Source organism: Balaenoptera musculus, chromosome 6, assembly GCF_009873245.2.
Source record: "Balaenoptera musculus isolate JJ_BM4_2016_0621 chromosome 6, mBalMus1.pri.v3, whole genome shotgun sequence".
In the NCBI taxonomy this organism is placed as follows: Eukaryota; Metazoa; Chordata; class Mammalia; order Artiodactyla; family Balaenopteridae; genus Balaenoptera; species Balaenoptera musculus.
The window spans coordinates 99,152,915-99,178,992 of NC_045790.1; the positions used below are offsets into that span (position 1 = coordinate 99,152,915).

At 43.4% G+C, this 26,078-nt stretch overlaps 1 protein-coding gene across 2 annotated transcripts in view; it reads right to left on the reverse strand.

Moving 5' to 3' along the window:
• Nucleotides 1-26,078, reverse strand: part of ASTN2 (astrotactin 2) — a 902,613-nt gene that overhangs the window by 568,065 nt on the left and 308,470 nt on the right. For both annotated transcript variants that reach the window (XM_036855709.1, XM_036855708.1), the window contains exon 5: nt 11,617-11,724. In XM_036855709.1, coding sequence (XP_036711604.1) covers nt 11,617-11,724 — 108 coding nt within the window. The remainder of the gene's footprint in view (nt 1-11,616; nt 11,725-26,078) is intronic.

The following is a 26,078-nucleotide window of genomic DNA, read 5'->3' on the forward strand; positions in this document are numbered from 1 at the left end:
TGGCATCTGCTTCCTCCCCATGGAGCACCAGGTGGTTTGACGGTACCTGTGATGCTGACAGAAGGACATTTTCAACCCAGAATCCATGACTGAGCCGAACAACCTGGAACTCTTCAGTTTCCAGTCTACACTCTCTCCTAGGAGAGTCGGTTCCTCCTGTGCCTTTTTTATCATCCAGTGGGGGGCGGGTCTGAATTCTAAAATGGCCCCCAAGATTCCCATGCCCTATATACCCTCTGTACACCCCCTCTTCTTGAATGTGGTTGGGTCTGTGAATATGATGGGATATCACTCTGCAATTAAATGATGTTATCTGAGAAAGGGGAAGGGTTTTCAGATAAAATTAAGGTCCAGAAGCAGCTGACTTTGAGTTAATCATATAGGAGTTTACCCTGGATAGGTCTGGCCAAATCAAATGAGTCTTAAGAGAGACTGGGGCCTTGAAGAAAGACAAAGTGTAAGAGGTGCTCGCCAGCTGCCCTTGAGGAAGCCATGCTGTGAACTGCCATGGAGGGGGCTGTGAGAAGGGCCAGGGAGTAACCTATAAGAACTGGGAGTGGTCCTGGCTGACAGCAGCAACAGAGCAGGCATGTCAGTCATGCAGCTACAAGGAAATGAATTCTGCCAGCAACCACAAGTGCTTGGAAGAAGGCCCTGAGCCTCAGCTGAGATGAAAGCCCCAGCCGACTCCTTGATTTGAGACCTTGAACAGAGAGCTTGGCAATGACATAACTGGACTTTTCGATGACAGACATACTGTGAGATAATAAATGTATGTTGTTTGAAGCCGCTAAGTTTGTGGTCATTTGTGAAGCAGAAACAGAAAAGTGAATGCACGGCCACGGAGTGCTGACATTCCCATTCCCCAGTCAGACCTCTCCTGGGCTCAGAGCTGGCTGGCAGTGTCTCCATCTGGATGGCCTACAGGCACCCCAAAGGCAGCAGCTCTACAGCTGAGCTCACCCCTCCCCCTCCTGAAGGCCTGCTGCCCTTCCCTTCCCTGGCGCTGTGCTTCTCTCCAGCCCCCCCCCACCAGAATCCAACACTCATCTTCAGCAATGCTCACGGGTTCCCCTCCTCACAGCCAATCACCAGCTCTAACTGTATTTGAACATATCCCTAGCAGACATCCTGTCCCATGGTCTCCCAGAGGGCCCCCCTACTACCTCAACAGCCTCCTAACTGGTCTGTCCCCCTCCAGCTCTTCCTCCACTGTGGAGAGAGTGATCTTCTTAAAACAGCACAGGGCGATGCAACTCTCTTCTTCAAAAACCGTCCTGCGCTCCCCATTTCACATAGGTTCAAGTTCAAGCTCTCTCCTGCTCATGTGGAGATGTGTTTTCTTAGTACCCAGCCACCCCCTATTCATCCTTCAGATTTCAGCATTACTGCTAGTTCCTCAAAGATGTCTTTCATGGGGTCTTGGCAACTGCAATAGGGTGACCCCATCTGAAAGGGCAAGTACTTGTGAGGCTAGAGCTCCTACATTTTCAAGAGAAAGCAGAAATCAAGATTTTTATCATATTTTTAAAATGTTGGATACAATAATTTTATCCAACACAGCATGCCTGTGGGGATGAATTTGGCCTCTGGGCCCCAGGTTTGCACCTTTTGCATATGGCCTGTCTCATAAGCGTACAGATGTGCAAATTCACACACATCGCAAAGTTGTCACATAAGAAGCATTGCCTAGCTAAGCAATTTTGTTTTTCCAAATCATTCAGGTGTTGTCTCTTCACAAATTCCACTATTCCAACTCATAGGCTGCCACGATCCCTTCACACAAAACTGCCTTTTTTTTAGGAAAAGATAAGATGGAAAGCATAGTGTGTTTTCATACACTGTTAGGTTAGAAAAGATATGCAGGGTTTGAAGTTGTGGGATAATCAGTGCAATTGCAATTTTAGATGTTACTTGGTTGAGCGTGCCAACATTCACAGCAGCATTACTCATAATAGCTCAAAGGTGGAAACAGCTCAAATGTCCAACAGCTGATGAATCAATAAACAATATGTGACATATCCATACAATGGAATAATATTTGGCAATGAAAATGAATGATGTGGCACAGGTAGACGCTCCAACATGGGAGAACCTTGAAAATATAATGCTAAGTGAAAGCCAACCCCCAAAGAGAGCACTGTCTGATTCTATTTATATGAAAGGTATAGAATAAGCCAAGCTGTACAAACAGAAAGGAGATTAGTGGTTTCCAGGGGGTGGAGGGAAGGGGAACTCAGGACTAACTGCTATTGGTACAGGGTTTCTTTTAGGGGAGACAAAAATGTTCTAAAATTAGATTGTGGTGATGGTTGCACAACCCTGTGAATATAGCAAATACCATTGAATTGTATGGTATGCAAATGATATCTCAAAAAGTTGTTTAAAGAAAAAAAAAAAAGATGTCTTTCATGACTCGCCCCATGATATGAGTTTCCCCCTGTATTTTCTTCAGCGGCACTTCTCACAGTCGGAAATGATATATTTCTTTACATGTTTGTTTGTGAGACCCTCTCTCCCTCCCCATTTCTCCCTGGCAAGACTATATAAGATTCATGAGGTCAGTCCCATGACTGGTCTATTTGTCACTCTATACCTGATCATTAGCATATAGTCTCAACAGAATTAGATATTTAGTCAACATTAGTTGATTCAATGAATGAACAGGTGAATGAACTTGACAATCAAACTCTTTCCCGATCTGGGTCAATTCACCCTTCCCAGCCGTGTTCAGATTATCTTCCTTCATATACCTTGTATTCTAGTGACACAAGACTCTGCTGGATCATCGCATAAATCCTATAAATTGGGATTCTCACCTCCATTTTTTAGAAAAGGAAACTGAAGCCTGGAAAGTAACTAAGAGTCAGGGCTACATGAGGTCATGCGTGCAAGCATCTCACAGGGCACTTGGCACACAGTTGGCAATCATGCCAGGTAGTTTCACCTCTTCATCTGGGAAAGAGTTTTGCAGGGTAGGAGAATCCTGGCCACCCCACAGGATTGTGAAGAAAAGGGATGACAGAGTGCTGATGCTTGGGTGGGAAGCAGAGAGTCACAATCCCTCAGTGTAAAGAAAAGGGGTGGGGGTGAGGGAATCCTGCTGAGCCTAGTTGAAAAACAAGAAAGCGAGAGAGACTGATTATTCCTTCTCGCTAGTGTAAGCAACTAAAAACGACATGTTTGCTTTATTGCCTTTGGTCTCCCATTTGATTCCTGACAGCCCTCTCCCTCCCTTGGATGCTGGGCTGTCAGGTGCTGAGCTGGTTGGCATCGCTAAGGAGGAGGAGAAAGAACAATTTAAGCAGTATTTCAGGGACCATCACGAGCTTGGGGAGGGAGCTTTTGAAGTTGTTTGACTCTCTCACTGCATTCAAGGAACCCTTGTCTGCCAAGACCGCTTGATGTTTGCAGGTTGGGGACAGCTGGTCTGGGAGGCACCTTTAAGAAAGAAAAACAACAACAAAAAAACCAATGTCTATTTCCTCTGAGGTTTGAGGGAAGAGAGAGAAGAGAGACATCAGACAGGAGTTTTTGAGCCTATAACAATTTCTGAATACGCAATTTTCTCTTCACTGACGTCTCATTAAATGGGGCCAAATGCAGGCGTAGATCAAAGCTAGGTTTCTGCATTTCACTGTTCCTTCAGTAAGAGAAATCCAAACTCCCAGTATCATTTCGCCATGAGAGAAACTAGAATCTCTCTATAAAGCCTGCAGGAGCTGCTGGAACATTCTGGAGGAAGGTATCTACCTACTACAAATAACAAATAGCTAATGACCAGGGCAAGAGTTATGATAAGAGGGAAGAAGTTAAAACCTGTAAGATTCTCCTAAGGGGCTGATGCTGGGGTATGGTGACAACAGATTTTGGAAACAACTGGAATGGGGTTCAAGACTCAATCCTGCAACTTACTGATTCTATGACCTTGGAGAAGTTACTCTGCCGTGTTTTAGTTTCATTCTTTTGCATACAGAGACAAGGACAGTAATAGATCACACAGGATGACTGGTGAATATGCAATAGATCTGGCACAAAAGTGGCAATAAATGGTTGTTCTAAGTTGTTATCCCTCTTAGAACTGGGAGTCGAGTTCCTGGCTTGGGAAAGGGGGATACACTCGGTGGGAGCCAATGGCAGAATAAGAACAGGGATGTACTGTTAGCTAATATGTCAAGGGAACTGTAGAGTGGTTTTTCTCAACTCTGGATGAAAATTAGAACCTGAAAAGAATTTTATACCAGACCCCTTGGCCAGACATTCCCATATAATGGGTCTGAGATAAGTATTTGGAATTGGGGTTTTTTTTTTTTTTTTTTTTTAAGTTTTCCAAGTGATTCTGCGGTTCAAAGAGGTCAGAGAACTGGCTAGCCTCTGACAGCCCCTCTTACCACACAGCTGAGGACACCTGATCCACTGTTGGCTCTGACCTGACCCAGATTCTATGACTCATCGTTCCTTCAAGCGGGTAACACCAGAGTCTCCAACCTCCTACGCAGGCCCTAAATATCCAGCCTCCCCAGCTGACCTTGTCTTCTGTTTCAGAAAAGAGATCCTCTGTCCAAAGCCTTGCACTTAGTAGTTTGTTTTGTCCCAGGCCTAGTGCATTGTCCTCTGGGAAAGATTCTGGATTGCTCTATTTCTAGAAAAAAGCCCTTGCACTCTGGTTTGTAGCTTAATTCTTACTTCTTACTGACTGTTCTTCTCAGTGGTGTGCTAGTAATTATTTAACAATGGGCTCTGAGGAGGAAAGGGAAGCCTCCATTGCATTGTTTGCCGATTTGCACGGTGTAAATACCTCTAGCATGGTTGCTTATAAGCTGCTATTGTGACGTCACTCACAGCGGAGTTGGGAACGATGAACGAAACCGGCCCTCACGACTGGTGTGGGTTGGCACCAGCACAGCACTGGAAGATCTCTTTGTCATACGTTTTCCTCCCTGACCAAATACCAGGACCCCGGGAGGGCTGGTCCACATGGATGCTGCCTTTTCCCTCCACACTGAACTGACTTCTCAGTGTCTGAGCTACTTCTGACCGTCCCTGTTCCCAGTCCTAGCTCCTCCAGGGCTGGCGCTCTCTGAAGGGTTGCAGAGTTTGCACCAGGACATTCTCAGGGATCTGATCAGGCTGTGGTACCAGCAAGACATGGGTACCTACCTCCTGCCTCTTTAGTATATATCTTATGCAGGTACTGTGGTACGCACTGCACATATATTATCTCAGTCATATAATGGTCTGACCAGGTTTTGAAACCAAAGAGCTGAAGTCCAAATCTCAGCTCCCCTTACCTCATGGTAGTCTCAGGTAAATGACCTAAGTCCCAGTTTCCTTAGTTGTAAAACAGAGGTAAAATAATCCCTTCCCATGGTATTATTTGGAATTCTATAAGATGGTGCATAGAGAGAGCATAGACCAGTGCAGAGAGAGTTCAATAAATCAAACGTGGTTTTGTCTTTTCTTTTCCTCTTTCTCCCTCCTTGTGTCTATAGTTTCCATCATGACTTCTCAGACTGGTACTGCTGAGAACTTAGAGGGCATCAAGTTGTAACTCACTGATTGACAGCTAGGAAACTGAGGTCTAGAGCCTTGCTCAGTCCTCATAACCAAAGAAGGGTATACCCAGGATTAGAAGCCAAGTCTTAAGCCTTCCAGTAGCTTCATGACACTCCCTTGCTTGGTTCTCCCTCCCCCTATCCCTGTCTCCCACCTTCCCTCGCAAGTTCACTCAGCACTCCCTCTCTCTGGCTTTCCACCCAGCCTAATCTGCCCCTGCTTTCCCTATGCCCATGTCCATGCCCTAGGATAACAGATGAACCCACCCCTGAAAGCTCTAATGCTTTCACTTCTGGGGCTACCATCTAACCCTTTGTTTTAAGCACCAGTCATGCTGTCCTCAGTAGGAATCCCTTTTGGGTAGGGAGAGCAGGCCAGTTGGGCAGAAGAAGTTGAGAGAAATAAGGACCCTGGAGCCTTGCTTCTCTGCCCTAACCAAGCCCACCATACCCACCCCACATCTGTCCCACGTCCCCTCCACAGCCTGGGCTTTGGGTCACTCTCTCCCGGTTTCTCTAGCTACAAAGGCTTAGAGGATGATTGAACACCAATCGATCTGTCTTCAGTGTTTACTCTTTTCTGAGTAGCAGGTCCTAGGGGTGTGCTCCGCAGTCTGGCAGAGGGTAGCCTGCAGATGTACCCATGAAAGAGGCTGAGGGACAGCAAGGGGCAAGATGGCAAAGATGAAAACCATATCACAATGTCCCCAAGAGGACGGGCCCACCACGTTTATGTTCTTACCTAAAATGCCTTTTTTTTTTTTTTTTTTTTTTCCCCTAGAAGCAAGACCAATTTGCAGACCAGCACATTGGAAAAAGGCTATGGAGTCGTGCCTGGACCAGACACTGACTTGCTGTACTTAACTGGTTACCACTTCGTGAACACTGATCACACGGCAGGCACGCTCCACTAAGCATGCCCTTTGCATACATCCCCTCCTTTAATCCCTGCAACAAGCCTAAGGAAGGGTAGAAGGACTAACACTAGGCTTACCCTTCGTTACCCAGGGGAAACTGAGGCTCAGAGAAGGAAAGTGCCTTGCCCTACCTCATGCAGCTAGGAAACAGCAGAGCAAGGATTTGGACCCCTGGGTGCTGATTTCCAAACCTGTAATCAGCCTAGAAGGACTACTGTTTACCTACTGTTTTAGTCTGGAAATAATCTCAAATTTATGGAAAAGCTGTAAGGATAAGAAGAGTACAGAGAGGAGCCATGCATCCTTTGCCCAGATTCACCTATTGTTAACCTTTTGCCCCATTTGCTTTGTCATTTGAAGAGATGACACTTTAACCTTGGGAAAAATGCTTCCCTTCTCTGAGCCTTGTTTTTTTGTGTGTACATAAAATGGACAACTGGATGGATTATCTTTAGGGCTGAAAGAAACGCTGTGGCTTGATGAGAAATGCTGAATAAAGAATGGGATGGGTGTCCCAATGGTCAAGGCATGGCTCCTGCTTATTTCCCCAGCCCATCTGCCATTATTCCCGAAGCTATAGCCTTGGGCTCTACCTAGCTTCTGGGATCTCTCCCGTCCCCACCCTCAGAGCACCTTGTACCTCTGCCCTCATACATGGCAGGTACTGTTCTGTTGATGTTCACCTTTCGCCCCACTCCATCCCCATTTCCTGGAGTCTCTGCTCCATCCAGGCATTCTCAGATTAAATTTCACAACAGTCTCCTTCTCTCAATCCCCAAAGGCCTCCTTTTCTGCAGATATGGCTTGAACTTTCCCTCACCTGTCCACTTCCTCTAAAACATGATTAAACTGTGCGTGCGTGCGTGCGTGCGTGCGTGTGTGTGTGTGTGTGTGTGTGTGTTGGTGGGGGAGAATCAAAAGGAAAAAAAAATTCACACATCCATACAAAGTGTTGCTTAAATTCAAGAGTTCTTATTACTACAGAAAATCTCAGCTTAAGAACTATCACATTGAGCTTCCCTGGTGGCGCAGTGGTTGAGAATCTGCCTGCCAATGCAGGGGACACGGGTTCGAGCCCTGGTCTGGGAAGATCCCACATGCCGCGGAGCGGCTAGGCCCGTGAGCCACAACTACTGAGCCTGCGCGTCTGGAGCCTGTGCTCCGCAACAAGAGAGGCCACGACAGTGAGAGGCCCGCGCACCGCGATGAAGAGTGGCCCCCACTTGCCGCAACTAGAGAAAGCCCTCGCACAGAAACGAAGACCCAACACAGCCAAAAATAAATTAATTAATTAATTAATTAAAAAAAGAAAAGAACTATCACAGTAAAACAAGAAACTAAAACAAAAAAAAAATAAGCCAAACCAGGGGTCATTCATGCCCTGGTTCTCTTTGCTGGGGAACTAATCAGCAAAGATTAGAGGAAAGTGCATGGGATTGGGAATCAGATAACCTGAGTTTCTAGAGCTGGCTGAGCAACCAACAGAGGTCCAGAGAGTGAGAGAGACTCGCCCAAGGCCACACAGCCACCCGCGCAGAGCTGGGCTGGGAGGTCGATGCTGGGTGCTTGTAATGCTGGACTCAGCAGCAGCTGTCCTGCTCTGTCTCCTGCTCAGCCCTGCGCCTGTGGCTGGACACGCCATCTGCAGTTCTCATCTGGACCTTCAGTTACACGTGAGCTTATCCTGATCAGCATCGCTTCTCTGTGTGAGCTGCATTCCCCCCGCAAGGAGGTTATAACCACCTTGAGGCTGGGGGCCCGGGCCCTGTTTCCCACACTGCCCAGCATCATTCCCTAAATGTAGGTTAGATTAAAATGAGCTTCAGACTTGATGACATGACATGTAAATATCCTTGTTTCACAGATAGGAAAACTGAGGCCCCCAAGAGGGCACACGCTAGCCAAGGGTCTCTGAGTGTGTTGGTGGTGGGACTACAGACTTCACTCCACATCTCCGGACTATGAGTCCAGAGTCTTCTGTTGTGTGCGGTGTCATCTCTAGTTAATAAAGGTGGAATTCTGCCAAGTGGGAACCTACCATATCCAGCTACCTCAACAGTTAGTTCTGTCAAATACCATCAGAACTGGCACAGCCCAAACAAATGATGGAGTAGATGGGTATTCACTTGACCAAACATAAAACTCTTTGCTTCACAAAAAACTCCTTTCAGCAGCAAGACCATGTGTGCCCTGAGATCAGATTCATTTCACAAAGCATTGTGAGATTTCACTCTTGCTTCCTGGATCGGTCCTAGAGGTGACCTGTATGATACGGATGGTTTAGGGTAGGGGTCAGCAAACTGTGAGCCACCGGTGAGATCTGGACCAGCATCTGCTTTTGGAAATAAAGTCTGATGAGGACACATTATGTTCATTCTTTTATGTGCTGTCTGTGTCAGCTTTCAAGGTAAGGTGGCAGAGTTGAGTAGTTCCAATCGTGCCTGTTAGGTCTGCAAAGCTGAAAATGTTTACTAATTAACCATTTACAGAGAAAGGTTGCTGATTTCTGATTAGGGAAATCCCACCAGACGCACATGTCTCTCAGTCTGTTTCTCAGTCCCTTTGTCTTTCTTCCTCTCCACCCACTCACCATATTGATGACTACAGTTCTTTGCTTTGGGATGGGGTGCTACCTGGCCATAGCAGACACCTTTGAATAACAGTCCCATTTCCCTGACAAAGAACCTGAGGCTCAGGGAAGAAAGGGTTGATTTCCAGACTGTATCATAAATCTCTTTTCCAGTAGACCCTATTGCCAAAATTGAGATTTTAGCTGATTTACTTTGGGGTGCAGACTGTTTTCAAGGGAAGGGGAGTTTCAGGAGGAAAGAACAAAAATTTTTGAGCACCTTTGGGTGAGTCCCATAACCTTCCATCTCTAGACTTGCTAGCTCTGTGAGGTAGTTATCAATAGCTCGATTTTATACAGAGAGAAGTACCCAGAGGTGAAAAGCCCATCCATGGCCACACAAAGCAGATGAGGTGAAGTCAGAATTCACAGCCAGGACTGGCTGAATCCAATGCCACTTGTATTTCTCTCATGGGACAGGCTAAAGAGAGAGACCTAGAGAGGAGAAACCTGTGAGGTGTCTCTTTTCTCCTCCCACTCCATCTCCTCTCTCTACCATCAGCCTTGGGTGCACCCTCCTCTGCCAGAGAACCTCCCAGACTTGTTACATCCCTTCAAGTTGCACTTGCTCCAACCATGCTCGAAGAACCCAGGCAGAACTGGCTTTCAACATCAGTACTCAGGCCTTCCTCCAACTACCAGGCACATCCTTCCCTGGTGGCTTGACGTGGAAGAATGGGTAGGCCTGAGGCCTTAGTTCTACTTACCAGGAGCGGAAAAGAGAAGAGGAAAGGAGAGGAGACCTTTTTTTTTTTTTCCAGTAACTGGGAATGGAGTGAGAGAAAACAAGAGGGGCCAGATGGAAAACCACCATTCACCCTGAGCGCTCGTAATAATCCAGACACTGGGCTAGGAATTTATTTCATTCATTCGTTAATCCTTCATTTGTTCAAATATATGAACCTATAGTTGAACCAAAAATATGGACCCATCCCTGTGTTTGGTGCAGGGATGGAAAGCTGGATACAAGTGACAATGGATGTACCTATTCTCGTGAACTTCCAGTTCAGTGGAGGGTACAAACATTGCCCAGAGAACGTATCGGTAAATGTAAAATTCCAGGGGTGAAGTCTGCAGAGGGAACAGCACAGGAGCTGGTGTAGAATGAAACAAGGAAATCAGATGTAGAACGGCTCAACTAAGACACGCCATTTAAATGGAGATGTCAGAGTGAGTAGGAGTGAGTCGGAGAGGTCGGGGGAAGTGCTCTGGGAGAGAATGTTTGTGAAGTTTCTGGTGGGACAGATGGGGAAGTGCTGGAGAAGAGAGCTGGGGAGCAGAGCAGACGGAGCCCTGGAGAGATGTGTGGGGCCAGACCACTCAGGGGACTGTAGGTGTGGCAAGAAGTTCACATTCTCTCCCAAATGCAAAAGGATGGATTAAAGCTTCTAAGCAGAGAAGAAGCAACATGATCCCTATTTACATTATTAAAATGATCACTCTGGCTGCAGGGTTGAAAATGGGTTGGAAACAGTAAGTGAGAACATTGAGAAGGTGATTGTAACAGTTTTTAAGCAAAGGATGCAGGGGACAGGCATTAGGATGGTGGCCGTGGAGAAAGGGAAAACTTGTTGCCGGGAGTTGTAGTTAAACGGGAGATGCTCTACGGTAGGTCCTTATTAGTTATCTATTGTATAGCACAGGGAACTCTACTCAATACTCTGTAATGGTCTATATGGGAAAAAATCTAAACAAGAGTGGATATATGTATTTGTATAACAGATTCACTTTGCTGTATATGTGAAACTAACACAACACTAAATCAATTATACCCCAATACAAATTTTTAAAAAATAAATTAATTAATTTAAAAAACTAATAAACAAAAAAAAAACAGGAGATGCTCACATTTCCACCAACCCCCACCATTACCCTGAGAGGGAGGTATTGCTACCCCATCTTAAACATGGGAATGTTAGGATTACTGCTTCTGTTCTGTGGATGAACAGTGACAGAGCCAAGTTTGGGCCCAGGTCCTTGTCTCTCTTCGACTTCCAGGAAGCCCTCCCAGAGTCCTGTTTATTGGAACCAACTGGAGAACTCTCTGTCTGGTCTCTGTGTCAGGTAAATAGAATTTCCTGAGCAAACGCTAGTTTTATCCCGTAGACCCTGTGCATTTTACTGCTGTATGTTTCCTTTTGCACTTTGGTTGCTAAGAATCTCTGAGTTAAGCTGTCAGCTCCTTCTAAGAACTACACAACACAGCATGGCACGGATTACCATGCATACATCTAAGCTGAATTTGAATTATTTTCCTTACTCTGATTTTCCTTTCAATCCGATTCTCTATTGTGATGGATTTTTAAAAAACTGCATAAACTTAAATCCTTTGAGGAATGGGGTAAGACAGAAAGCAAATAGAGACTGAGTATTCAGGGTATCAGACGCCAAGTTCAGTGTTAACTAGATAGGGACCAGGCTGAAGAAGATTTAGGGTTTGTCGTGAAGCACAAAAGCTGCTTCCCAGATTTTCCTCCAAACCCTGGTTCTGGAACCTTCTCAAGGACTCTGTTACCTTTGCTGCGGCGACGGCTTCGGTACTGCTCCGTGTAGAACGTCAACTGCGTTTCATCGTCTGCCTCTGAACCCGACGTCCCCTTGGTTCTCCCAAAGCTGATTCCCCCTGTGCAATAATCACAATCCATCAGTCATCACAGGCCTCCAGAAGCTTGTTAAATCCCTCATCCATCCCGAAGATCAGCAACCCCATCCCCGGACTCCTTTCTGTAAATCCCAAGTGACCCAGGAGTCGGCATGATTTATAGAAGGTGTTCAGGCTCTGCCATGACTCGGACCTGGGTTCTAACCATGGCTTGGCAGCCTTGGGGCTGTGTGACCTTGAGGAGATGCCTCACCTTTCTGAGTCCTGGGTTCTTTCTTTCTAAAATAGGGGAAAAGCTGTTAACCTTGTGGGGTTGCTTTGAAGATTAAAGGAGATATGATACTTAAATACCTGGTCCGGGGTGGGTACCAGATAATTGATAGGTACATGGTTGCTTAGAATGATGAACCTGTCTCTGAGAAAACATTCCAGGTGACTTAATTTCACACACACATTTCAGTCAAGTGCTTCCTCTATGCCAGGCCCAGAGCCAGACACAGGACAAGCAAAGATAGATACCACCCGGTCCTTGCCAGCCAGGGGATCATAAGCTAGTCAAGGGGACAAACGGGATCCTAAGGAGCCTTTAATCTAACCCATGGCCATGTTCCCCACACAGTGAGACACTGGGAATATGGGAGAGAGCAATCCATCCCAACACGGAGGACCCGGGAAGGCTTTATGGAGGAAGGGAGATTTTAGGTCAGGGCTGGAAGGATGGATGGGGGGCTTCAGTGGGAGAAAATGGAGTTGGGAGGAGAGGTAAGAGCTGGAGCATCCCTGGGGAGTGGGGGGCGGTGTGGGCAGGAGGAGGCACCAGAGCAGAGTGCTGACTGGGAAGGATCTGCTGGAGCCACCCAGGGGAAGTCCCCGAGTGCCACACTGAGGACTGGGGGCTTAATTTTGGATGTCACGGAAGGTTCTGAAGCAAGAGAATCAGTTCAGCAGCTGTGCATGCCAGGAAGGACATGACGGTGGCTCACAGACCTCAGAATGGGTGCCAGGGAGGGAGCACAGCCAGGAGTCTCAGGGATCACCAGGTAAGAGGAGATGGGGGTCTAGGTGAGGCCAGGGGTGGTGAGGATGGAGAGGAAGAGATGAGTGCAAGGGATGCTTCAGAGAGAAACTCAGAGGAATGTGGAGGGGGAAAAAGGCGATGCACTCACACGCTAGGAATGGTCGATTACAAAACCAATAAAGGAATAAAGGCTAGAAAGAAATATACCAAATTACTAATAACCGTTAATTCTTCAGGGAGAAATATGGGTAATTTTTATTTTCTCTGTGCTCTATTTATTTATTTATTTTTAGTCCAGGATGTGGAAAGAGAGGGCTTAAAGGACTGGTGAACTCTTTACCCTAGAGAGGAAATGGTGATGGGAGAGCCTCAGAGCATGTTGGGGTGGGAAACAAGAGGGAGTCTGGTTTAGGAAACTGTTTAGTGAATGGAGCTTCAGACACCTACATCAACAGACTACATCTGGGAGGAGACTCAAGGATCTGGTAAACATGGTTGTCCTGGATGGAGACGTAAGTGGCTGAAGGATGGTGCTGGAGGAAGACTACTTTTCCCTGTAAATGTTTTGTATCTTTTGGATCAGGCACTGTGCAAACCTATTACCTATTCCAAAAATTCCACCTGAAGAAAAGAAAAATATACGTTAGAGGAAAATGTTGTTCAATTTGTGAAAGGATTTACTTTGTCTTTTCCTCTGGTGGGACATTTGAAATGATGTTCAGTACACAAAAATCCCACTCTTAGACATGCTTTCTATAACAGTTATTACACATTCATTCATTCCAGCAACACATGTAGCAATCTACTATGTATCTAGATGTCTACACATTATTACATACAATCCTTATTGTGATATACTCGTAAGGAAGGTGTAATTAACAAACAAGACAATAATATAAAGACACACATAAGCAAAGTTACTTGCCAAAAGTCACACAACTGATGAGTAGGAGAGTTATGACTCAGGGCTACACTGTCCGGCTCCAAATTTGGGCTCTCCGGTATGTAAACTGCTTTCCCTGCAAACAACTCAAGAGGGAACCTTGGGGAAAGAAGACTGTCCTTTAAGCATCAAGGTGTCAAGTGCTGTGTTATGAGCTTTGCACACATCATCTCATTCCAAACTCATAGTCCTCATGGGAGGGAGGTATCATGATGCCAGCTTTACAGATGAAGCAACCAATGTTCAGAAAGGAAGGTGATTTGTGAACAATGAGTGAAGTCAGACTTGGTACCCAAGGGTGTCCGACGGCCAAGCTCAAATTTTTAACCGTTATGACACTGTTTCTCAGTTTAATGCTCTGTAAAATGGAAACAATGAATACTTGTCCTCCTCCTTCCTGGAGACAGTATGTTGTAATGAATGGGAGAGGACAAGGGACAACAATACCTGTTCAATGTCCCCAAATGTGTCTTCAGCCACTATCTGCCCCTGTCCCTTAGTGCTCATCTCCCCAATCCCCAGCAACTAAAAGCTGGACCTGGAGACAGCAGGAGACTCCAGATTCTACTGGATGCAATTCCCCATTTAAAGGCTCTCCTTTGAAATGGAGTTGGCAGACGCCCCATGGAGATTCTGGAAGCAGTGGAAGAGCAGAGGTCTTAGAGACCAGTAGGCTTTTAAAATTTCCATTAAAATATTTTACTGTTACAGAAAAAGGAAGGAAGGAAGGGAGGGAGGGAGGGAGGGACTTTTGTTCATCTACACATAATTTTTGGCCAAGGGGAAAATGAAGGCATGTGATGAAATAGCTGCCTTAAGTAAAGGAAGCATCTGTCATACTTCCTGCTGTGTTTGGGCAGCAGAGGAAAAGGGAGGGATCTGCCTGTCAGGGGTCTACTCCATGCCCTTTACTGCTACTGCAGTACTTTTAAACATTCCAGCTAAACCCTCCTTTCCTTCCTTCCTTTCCTCCTCTTTCTCATCTTCCTTCCTTTCCCAAACAAATGGCCTATTATGGTGAATGTGGAAGACAGAATTCAGACAGGAGTCTTTCCTTACTGGGACATTCTAGCTGCGGCAGGGGGTGAGGGGGAGTGGGGGATGGAAAAGTCACCAGGCAATTCGAATATAATAAGAAAAGCTAAGCCTTCCATGGCACTGTCCCTCTGCCAGGCGTGGTTCTAAACCCTTTACTTGCATTGCCTCGTTTAATCCTTACAGTAACCCTAAGAAGTAGGTTAATACTTTCCTTCCCCTTTTAACGGATGAGGAAATGAAGGCACAAGGAAAGTCAGTAACCTGCCCGGGGTCACACAGCTCGTAAGCTATAAACCCACAGTTCAAATCCAGACGGTGGCTGCCGTCTATTCCCTTAGTCCCGAGGCTGATGGACAATAAAATATGAGTAAAGACTTCATTTAATGTCCACAGCCATCCTTGTAAGGAAGGCATTATGAACCTTGTTTCACAGATGAATAAGCTGTGCCTCAGAGAGAGGTGATGAGGGGTGCAGAGTGAGGGAGCTGGGATTGAAATCAGGTCTGCCTGCAAAGCCTGCCTCATGGCTACGATAACCAGGCAAAATGTGTGTGTGTGTGCATGTGCGTGTGCACGTGTGTGTGTGTGCGTGAGAGCAGAGGTAGAGCGGTAGCAAAAGCTTGATGATCTTGACCTCTGAGGATTAGCAAGTCCGTCACTTGCCCCCAGCACCAGGGCACATTTTCCACTTTTCACCGCTCCTCCCTGGAACAGCCATCCTTGTAAGGAAGGCATTGTGAACCTTGTTTTACAGATGAATAAGCCATGCCTCAGAGAGAGGTGATAAGAGGTGCTGAGTGAGGGAGCTGGGATTGAAATCAGGTCTGCCTGCAAAGCCTGCCTCATGGCTATGAAAACCTGGGAAAGTGTGCGTGTGTGCGCGTGTGTGTGTATGTGTGTGTGTGTGAGAGAGAGAGAGAGAGAGCAGAGGTAGAGCAGTAGCAAAAGCTTGATGATCTTGACCTCTGAGGATCAGCAGGTCTGTCACTCGTCCCCAGCACCAGGGCACATTTTCCACTCTTCACCGCTCCTCCCTGGAACCTCAGCAATTGTACTATCGATAGGAACTCTCATCACACTCAGCTAGATCGTAGTGATGCCTCCAGCATTCCACGTGTTCCCATACCGCAAGACCAAGGCCCTGGATTCTCCAGGTCCCCCCTCGATTCCCACAACTCTGGCCCTCACGTCCCTCCTGTAAGTACCAAGGTACCACGTTCAGAGTTGAAACTGAGGCTCAGAGAGACTGCCTCTACATCAACCCCAAAATATAATGCAAGCCACAGATGCAACGTTAAATGTTACTAGCCACATTAAAAAGGTAAAAAATAAACAGGTAAAATTAATTTTCAGAATACATTGGATTCAACCAATATGTTCAAAATATTATCATCTTAACTTGTAATTAACATAAAATTATTATTACTGAAATATTTAATATATTTTTCACAAGTTTTCAAAATCCAGTGTATATTTTATGCTCACAGCACATCTCAGCACAGACTAGCCACATTTCAATTGCCTATCATATCAGAGAGCACAGTTCTGAAGGCACTTATATGACACATTTCCTGAGGATAATTAAGGACCAGAATCTGGAGAGATGAATAAGCCATGGGCCCCACGAAGGTGTTGAATTTTTTTAATGTGATTTGGATGAAAAAATGGTGTAGTTCAGATTCCATTAAAAGACAATAGCCATTGTCTCTGCCCTCAGGCACTTAAAGGCTAGTAGGTTTTTAGATTGGTTTAATCCATGAGTCGTGAGAGGTCATGAACTTCTGTACAAGAAATTAGGGTACTGGAGTCAGATATGCGTTCTAACTGCGGTCCCACTTATTAGGTGTGTGGGCTTGGGCGAGGCCCCCAAACTGTCTGAATTCATCTCTAAAAAGAAGACAGTAAGTTTCAGCTCACATGGTCACTGAGTGGGAGTGGCGACTCCCTGCCTTCTGTGACATTGTAGGGACGTGACAGCCTCCCAAGGCGTACAGCCTCTGAGTGTCCACAGAATCTGCAGGGGCCACAGGCCAATTACAGACTGACCTGGAGATGATTCAGACAAATGGAAAAGGGCCCTCTCTGCTAGCATTTTAATATGAAATTGGTGATACAGTGAACTACAGTGCAGCCATTAATTATACGGGGCTGCTCAAGTATTTCTATTTAGGGGCCGAGAGAAAGTGAGAATGGCAGAGGCTGGCAAGAGGAAAGGAGAGGAAGCAGCAGCTCCTCTGCCCTTGTTCCACTGGCCTCTGTTCCTTCCGGTCCTGAGTGGTCTGGGATGGAGCATGAAGAAGACGGGCAAAGCACATACCATAGTGGGATAAGCACCGCTCTGGATGCCTGATACACAATATCCCATCCACGCTTCACATGGGGTCTGAGAGGTAAGAATCATCCCAGTTTTACTGAGGGGCAAACCAACCTTCAGAACCTCAATACTGCTTATCTAAGATCACACAAATTATAAGTTGCGGAGCCCCCCAGTGTGAACCTGGATTTTGTCTGATTCAAAACCCCCCTTAGTCATTAGGGCAATGCAAATCAAAGCCACAATGAGATAGATACCACTTCTTAGGCACTAGGTTGGCCACAATCAAAATAATGAGAAAATAACAGGTGTTGGAAAGGATGTAGAGAAATTGGAACACTCATACGTTGCTGGTGGGAATGCAAAATGGTGCAGAAAGTGTGGAAAACAATTTGGCAGTTGGTTCCTCAAGAAGTTAAACATAAAATTACACATGACCCAGGAATTCTGCCCCTAGACATATCCAAAAGAATTGGAGAGGATATTCAAATAAATACTGGTACATGAATATTCATAGCAGTACTAGTTACAATAGCCAAAAGCGGAAACCCACATGCCCATCAGCTGATGAACAGATAAACAAAATGGGGTATATTCATACAATGGAATATTATCCAGCCATAAAAATGAATGCTGGACACATGTTACAACATGGATGGACCTTGCAAACAGCACTTTGGATCTTAGCAAAACATTTTGCTAAGTGAAAGAAGCCAGACATAAAAAGTCATATGTTATATGGTTCTATTTATAGAAAACATCTGAAATAAGAAATAGTGATTGCCAGGGCTGTGCAGAGGGAAGAGAAGAATAGGGAGTGATTGCTAATGAGTATGGGGTTTCCTCTTGATGTACTGGAAATGTCTTGGAACTAAACAGAGGTGATGGTTGCACAACTTGTGAATGTATTAAATGGCAACGAATTACACACTTTTAAATAGATAATCATTAATTTTATGTTATGTGAACTTTACCTCAATAAATAAAATGTTTGAAAAAAAGAGAGAGAGACCCTCTGTTTGCTTTGTAACATCACAAGACTCACGATAAAACTTAGAATGGGGAACTGTGAGAGCAAAGTGGAGACATCACAGAGCCCTGTTGAAAGCGTCCAGGCTCAAGGCATCCTGACCCAGTGTTTGAGGTCACAGAGGGTGACCAGTCAGTCTGTCCCGGACCCAGTAGTCACCTCAAATAACCACAACACTCATTTTTTTATTCATTCATTCAACGATTATTGACCAAGCGCCCACTCTGTATCAAAACACTGTTTCTGGGCACTGAGGGAGGATAAAGCAGTGAATAAAACAGACAAAACTTCCTGACCTTCTGGAGTTTCCTTCCTGGTGAGGAAGCAGTTAAAATATTCCAGGCATGATGTTGAGCCCTCTACATGGGAATTATCTCAATTTTGCTGATAAGTAAACTGAGACATTCAGAAGTTTATAGAGACTCCCCCAAGATGACACAGATATTTTGTGGCAAGGAGAGACCTGGCCCCAGGTTTGCTCTGGGGCAAATCAGGGCATCCGAACAACTTGAAAGCCATATTATGGAAAAGGCTGGAGCAATTGTTAGGATGTATAGTCTATCCTGGGCCTGAGAATTAACTCACTGCAAATGTACTTTCTCTTACTGGGCTGCCCTGTCCACAAACCTGCTCTGCAGCCCTCAGTTGACCCACTCCTCCACACTCCATCTCCCGTGCTCTTGGTATCATGATGGATGGTGTTGACATGTTAAATTATTCAGACTCCGTGTCTTCCTCGAGCTGGTGACAGCGATACTGCATTTTTAGATTGCTCAGAACTGTGCCAGATACAGAAATATGTAGCTTGGGAATGCAAAACCCATCTGACCCCCAACTGTCCAGGGAATACAAATGGTACCAGTCAAGGGAAGAGGACAAAAGTGGCTAAACTTCCCACACCCTAAACCACACAGCTCACAATTGCTCTGAGCTCTAGGGCTAAACCACAGATGTTCACACACATCCACCATTTGGAGATGCTCTGACCACAACTGCTACCTGTCATCAGGTACCACTATAGGCCAGGCACAGTGCCAGGCACTTCACCCAGAGGTGACTACACATATTCCTATTCCTCCAACATGGAAACAGAGTCTGGGAGAGATGGCCCTCCTTGTCCGTAGTCACAAAGCCAGGAAGTGGCAGGACCTGGATTCAAACCCAGGTTTATCTGATCACCAGAGAAGAAGATTCTGTAGCGTTCTTGGGATTCATGTTGAATTTTTAAAAATTGATCTTTATGGTTAAAAAATATCTTTATGGTAAAATATAATTAAACATGATTGTTTATAATTTCAGGAAAAACATATATGACCTAGAGGCCCATTTATAGGGGACTGCTTAAAAAAATGGTGGCATATCTCTAATACAGACGTTTATGAGATCATTAAATACAGTGACATAAATCTCTATTTACTGACATGCAAACCTCCCCATGATATATTGTTGAATGGAAAAGTAAACAGAGAAGAATACAAAGAGGGATTTCACTTGGGTAAATTTATACATATTTGCTGATATTTGGTGGGAATTCCACTGAGTATGTGTAATAAAATTAAATATATTTTAATTTTAAAAATAAAGAAGAGGAAAGTAGAAGTCATTCTGAGATACTCATGATCTAGGGTTACGAACCAAGCTTAAAAAAGCATATTGCAAAATGATCCTATTCTGTTTTAAAAATACACACACACATAAAGTATGTAAACGTATGCATATATATATATATATATATACTTATATACACACACACGCACAAAAAGATATTGAAAGAAATATATGAAGATGCTCTAGTGGTTATTCCCTGGGTAGTAAAATTTGGAGTATTTTTAAAATTTTTCTTATTGTTCTTCATCTGCATTTTATAATTTTCCTCCAATGAATATCTAATGCTTGGTTACTGTAAAAAAACATACTTAATAAAAGTTATGTTTATTTTTTAAAAATGGATTGTCTATATTGCTCCAGCTTAAGCTATTCCTCACTTGACCTTTAGTGTAATATGGCCATCCCAGAGGTGATCATTCCACTATCCAAGAAAGGACAAATCTCAATTTATCCCCAGATTTTGGCCCAAAGAACTGCTTGCCTATGGAGGGGAAGCTCTCCGATTAAGCTTAACTCAGTATCTCATGACAGTAAAGCTTTATCTTCTGGAATATCCCATTGCTTCCTGTGGGAGGCTGGATTTTCCAAAGATAGCCATAACAAAATCTCCCATCCCACATTCTCTTCTGCAATGTGACTTTTGCCATTCCCCTGTCAAAGGTGAAGGCTAATTTCTCTCACCTTGAATCTGGGCTGCCTTAGGCATGCATTTTTAATAAAGAGGCATGACTCTGCATAACCTTTGGGCTGGGTCATAAAAGGCGATGCAGCATCTGCTTGGCTCTCTTGACATGCTGATTCTCTAGACACTTACTCCATTTTTGGAAACCTGCCCCTCACTGTGAGAAGTCTTAGCCACAAGGAGAGGCCAAGTGTAAGAGGTCCAGTCAACAGTCACAGCTGAGCCCAGCTTTCAAGATATCTCAGTCCAGTGGGGAGGGGGAAGGGTAAGCTGGGACCAAGTGAGAGAGTGGCATGGACATATATACACTACCAAATGTAAAATAGATGGCTAGTGGGAAGCAGCCGCCTAGCACAGGGAGATCAGCTCGGTGCTTTGTGACCACCTAGAGGGGTGGGATAGGGAGGATGGGAGGGAGATGCAAGAGGGAGAGGATATGGGGATATATGTGTGCGTATAGCTGATTCACTTTGTTATACAGCAGAAACTAACACAACATTGTAAAGCAATTATACTCCAATAAAGATGGTTAAAAAAAAAAAGATATCTCAGTCCAGGTGGCAAAAATGTGAGAGAAGAAGCTTCTAGTTGATTCTAGCCTCCAGACATCTGAGTCACCCACAGGTGCTTGAGTATTTCCAGCTGAGTCTCAGTCATTGTAAAGCTGACACAGTCTATCTTCCCTTTCTTGTTTATGAATTCCTGACTCTAGAATCCATGAGCATAATAAGACTGTTGTTTTAAGGCACTGAGTTTGGGGTGGCGTACTATGAAGTAGTAGGTAACCACAACACTCCCCTTTGTCTAGTCCTACAAAAACATCCACACTCCTTCCAACCTGTCCCCATATGGCAGCCCTGAGCAATGGAAAGATGAACTGGGTGTCCAGAGACCCACATCCTAAGTCTGTCCTGTTAATAACATACTGTATGACTGAAAAAAAGCATTAACATCTAGTAAATACTGGGTTGGCCCAAAAAGGTCGATGTTATGTAAAAACCCGAACGAACTTTTTGGCCAACCCAGTATTACATAGCAACGCTTTACTTTTTTCCCAAAGATAGTAATTCATTTGACCCCCACAATAATTGCATGAGCTATTGTTATCCTCATTTGAAAGATAAGGAGACTGAATCAAAGACACTACAAATGACTTACTCCAGGTCACAAAGCTCATAAATGGCAAAGACTAGAATACAGTGGCAGGCCCAGAAGGTATATACAAGAGAATAAGAGAGCAGATTCGGGTCTGTTAGGCTGGCCAAGAATGAAGTTCCCCTCTAGATTCTGTAATAAATAATTTCCCCTCTAGATTCTGTCCAATCTTTTAGAATCATGGGCTCAGGCTGTTCCATGACCCCATACAATGGCCTTTCAGCTGTCTGAAGACTGCTCATGTGCCCATTTATAATCTTTCCATCCAAGCAAAATATCCCTACTAATACCTTCAGCCATTCCTTATATCACACATTTTACAAAAATTATGATTTTTTGGATTACAGAGTCAATGCCTATTTATTGTAGAAAATTAGAAAAACAAATAAGAAAGCACAAAGAAGAAAATAATAACCAAGTCAAATACTATCACTACCAACTGACCTTCCTTACTTCTAGGATTTTACCTTTTATATGCATATGTTTTTACAACTAGATTTTATGGTCTTTTTACATGAGTACATCTTGTGAGTTTTGTTAAAAATATCTAAGCATATATTGATTTATTCACTTATGTCAGAAATACATATTGGGATCCAACTATACGCTTCACACTTATGCTATTACATAAATTACATATATCAAATGTGTGTGCATATGCACACATCTAGATCTATATCTAGATTTATATGTATATCAATATCATCATCTATATATATTTAGATACCTAAAACCACCAAAGTGTTAATAGTGATTTTCTCTGAATACTGAGATTTTCTTCTTCTTGTTCACCTTCCTGTTTTGTTTTTTTTTTCTTAATGAATTGAGATTGCTTGTGGAATTAAGACAAAGCTAAATAAACTATGTCACACACATTATCCCATGTCATTAAGTATTGACTCCAATATCATTTAATGCCTGCAATATATTCCACTCTATCGATGTATATTTTAAATCAATTCTCTATTGTTTACATTTTATACTGTTTCCAAGTTTTCACTGTAATATTGCATCACACCTTCCTAAAGACAAATCTTTCTGCACGTCCCTATGCATCCATGTGTAGAATTTTCTTGAGAGTAAAAAGATGAATCGCTGGGTCAAAGGGTATTGACGTAGTTAAAGCTTTTGATCCGTATTGTCAAGATGTCCTCCAGAAAGGTTATACCAATTTCATCCTGATCAGTTGTATATAGGAGTGATTATTTCACTACTTCCTCTGTAACACTGGGTATTGCATCACTGTTTTCCCATCTTTGTGATTTTGATGTGCATCCCATATTTCAAATTCATTTTGTCAGATTCTTTTCAACATAGTCCAATTTGCTCAACTCCTTTTTGAGTTTTGATGTCCAGAACTAGGCATGATAATCCAGGTGTGTTCTGACCTACACTGAGCAGAAATGGACTGTCACCTCCCTTTCTCTGAACACAAGACTTATAATAATGCAGTCCAGGACTGCTTCCGCTTTACCGGCAGCTGACTTGTGTTCAATATGCCCTCAGTTCTTTGTTCACATGCACTGCAAATAAATCTGGTCTTTCCCATCATGTATTTGTAAAATTGATTTTTCTAAAATCAAAGTAAAAAACATTTTATACTACCAAATTGTATCTATTTCAGCCCTTTCTTCTAGTATCTCAGGATATTTTTGGTCCTAATCCTGTGATCTCATGTTTTCATTATTCCCTGACTATATGCCCCCTGTGAATTGGATAAATATGAAAAGGAACAGGAGGTAAGAAAAGGAATGAAAGGTTACTGAGTGTCTACAACATGTCAAGTCATAGATTAGATGTTTATGTAACTTAAAATCATATAGTACGTTTAAAAGTATGATGAAGTTGATGCTGGCATCTTTGTTTCAAATATTAAGAAACTGATGTGTGCAGAGATTATTTGTCTTCGGCAAGGCCATACAGCCAGTACAGGGAAGGGATGCATTGGGAAGTCTAACTGTGGTCCTTGCTATTCCCAGGGTTCCATGCCAGGCCTTCCCTTACCTAAGGCAAGGACATCAGTGCTGAAGAGAACTAGATGGAGAATAGAACTTGATAGCTCATGGCTACAGAACTCTCTTCAAATTGACATCAGTCCCTTAATGAAAACTCTTTGGAAACATATAATTGAATAAAACTGACTATACTGTCAAGCACTCTACCATTTCCTCCTTTGAAAACCAACAAAAAAATGGTGTTCATTCAATAAATATCTGTTGAGAGCCTATAATATACCAGGAAATGGATATGCAGTAGAGAGTAAAACAGAAATATTCCCTGCCATCACAGAATTTGCACTTAATTGGGAAGATGGAATATTCAGATAACACATGTAAAAAGCAATACACCTATAAGAAGCTTTGTCAAATATCTTGTTGACATTCAGATATCCTGTTTCATGGTATCTCCCTGATCTACCTGTGCAACAAATATATTCAAAGTAGAACTGCAATTCACCTGGCATGATTTATTTGCAGTGAACCCAAGATGGCTTCTAATGCTCCCAACTTCTGATCCCACACACTCACTATGTAAATTTGGCCAAATGATTTTATCGTTCTTGAGGATCAAAATGTTTCAAAAGTGCTTCACCACTTACTTGAAATCAGGATAAGATTTGTGCGTTTCAGATTTTTGGAAGCTTCTCTGCCTACCTTTATTCCTTCAAGAGTGTAAGTAACTCTGTGGTTCTGAAAACATATCTTCATATTATTTTAGCCCTGGAAAAGTAATTTGCTTGGGTCTAGAGACTGAACTTGAGGAAGACACTTCAAAGTAAATACTTAGTACCTCCTCTGTGTGTTAGAACTCCATTCCTTATGAAACATCTTTATTCTCCCTTTCCTAGTTTTCAGATTTTTTTTCTTGATATAAGTGACAGATCTGACAGACTCAGAATGAATTTAGTTTTATACTTTCATCTGGTTATAAGGTTTCAGTTGTTTCATGCAATGGGACAATCATTTTGTTCTTACTGTTCCAAAAGCAATTTAAAAAGCTTGTTTTATTTGTTTGTCTTCTTTCAAATTTGTCCACCAGGCACTGACAAATTTGAAGTCGCAGCCTTTCTGGGAGTATTTTCATAAGCTTAGGCTAAACTGTTCCACATTTTGGCCTTTTTTCCATGTATTAGTTTCCTGTGCAAATATAGCTTCCCCCTCTATGCTTCCCAAATTCCTCCTTCACTGTAATTCTCTGTGATTATTTGTTCAGAATTTCATTTTTCAGAGTCTTCCTCTCTGTAATACATCTATTTCATTTTAGAGTCTCCAGTCATAGAAGCAGAAAAATCTATCTTCTGGCATTAAAATATTATGTGTATATGCGTTCATAAAGTCTTGGTTATAATTTTTCATCTCTTCAAATAGAAAAATGTTATTTCTTGGTTTAATAATATCCAGTGCTGGCAAGGGTTTTATGAAATGATCATTTTCCTAAATTGCTGCAAGCAGTGCAAATTTGCACAGCCCTTTTGGGAAGCAATTTGGCAATATAAAAAAGAGCCTTAAAAAATCTCCATCCCTTTTGACCCACTTCTGGGAATTCACCCTAAGGAAACCATCCTAAATATAGGAAAGGCTTTATGCAGCTTTACACTCAGTGCCATGTTATTTATAAATATAGAAAAATGGAAATGTCCAACTTGAGGGGAATAATTAATTATGCTGGAATATTAAAAGGGTCTTGATGAGGATGAGATGTTGTAGAAATTATTTGTGTCTGACCAATATCCATTTTGAGAAAGGAGGGTAAAAAACATAAACTCTATATTATAAAATAATAATCATTGAATATAGTAGAGATTCTGCTTATGGCATAAAGGAGTAAAATATTAGCAGGCTAACCCTCTTGCAGATAACAACAATAAATTTTGGACAAAGAAAGAAAAAAAATGCTACCTGAGGGCTCTGGAAAGTAAATAAAAGCAGGTATGTTTTGGGAAGGAGTTGAGACTTGGAGAAAGCAGGCAGCATTGGGTGAATTTCCTATGTTTCAGGGTTGGTCCTGAGGGTAGGTCACAGTTTCTGTATGGCTCAGGGCAACAGAAACAACAGGACAAAGACTGATTTTTTCTGGACTGAGGACCCAGTGGACTGATCCCAGATCAACCAATGCTCCCAGGGAGTGAGGGAGAGACCCCAAAAATGGAGAGACCTAGAGAAGGGTTTTGTAATCTGTGTGTAATCTCTGCCCACATCTCTGGCTGACCTCTGAACTATATATGTTTAAGGCAGACTCCAACCAGCTCAGCTGGAGGAAAAAAGTAATAATAATAACTGAGATTTAAGCTGCTGCTCACCACAGGCAAGACAGCTGGAGTCGAACCAAGTTCACTGCCTGCAAAACAACATTCAACATTCTTTGGAGAAACAGAATCCAAGAATCTTCATACAATAAATTCACAACTTCTAGAATTCAATCCAAAATTATTCAACATATGGTGAACCAGGAAAGTTTCATCCATTCCCAAGGGAAAAGACAATCAGCAAAGGTCAACCTAAGATGATGCAGATGGACAAGGACCTTAACACAACTACTATAATTGTGCTCAGTGGGGTAAGGAAGAAGATAGTTATAATGAAGAAA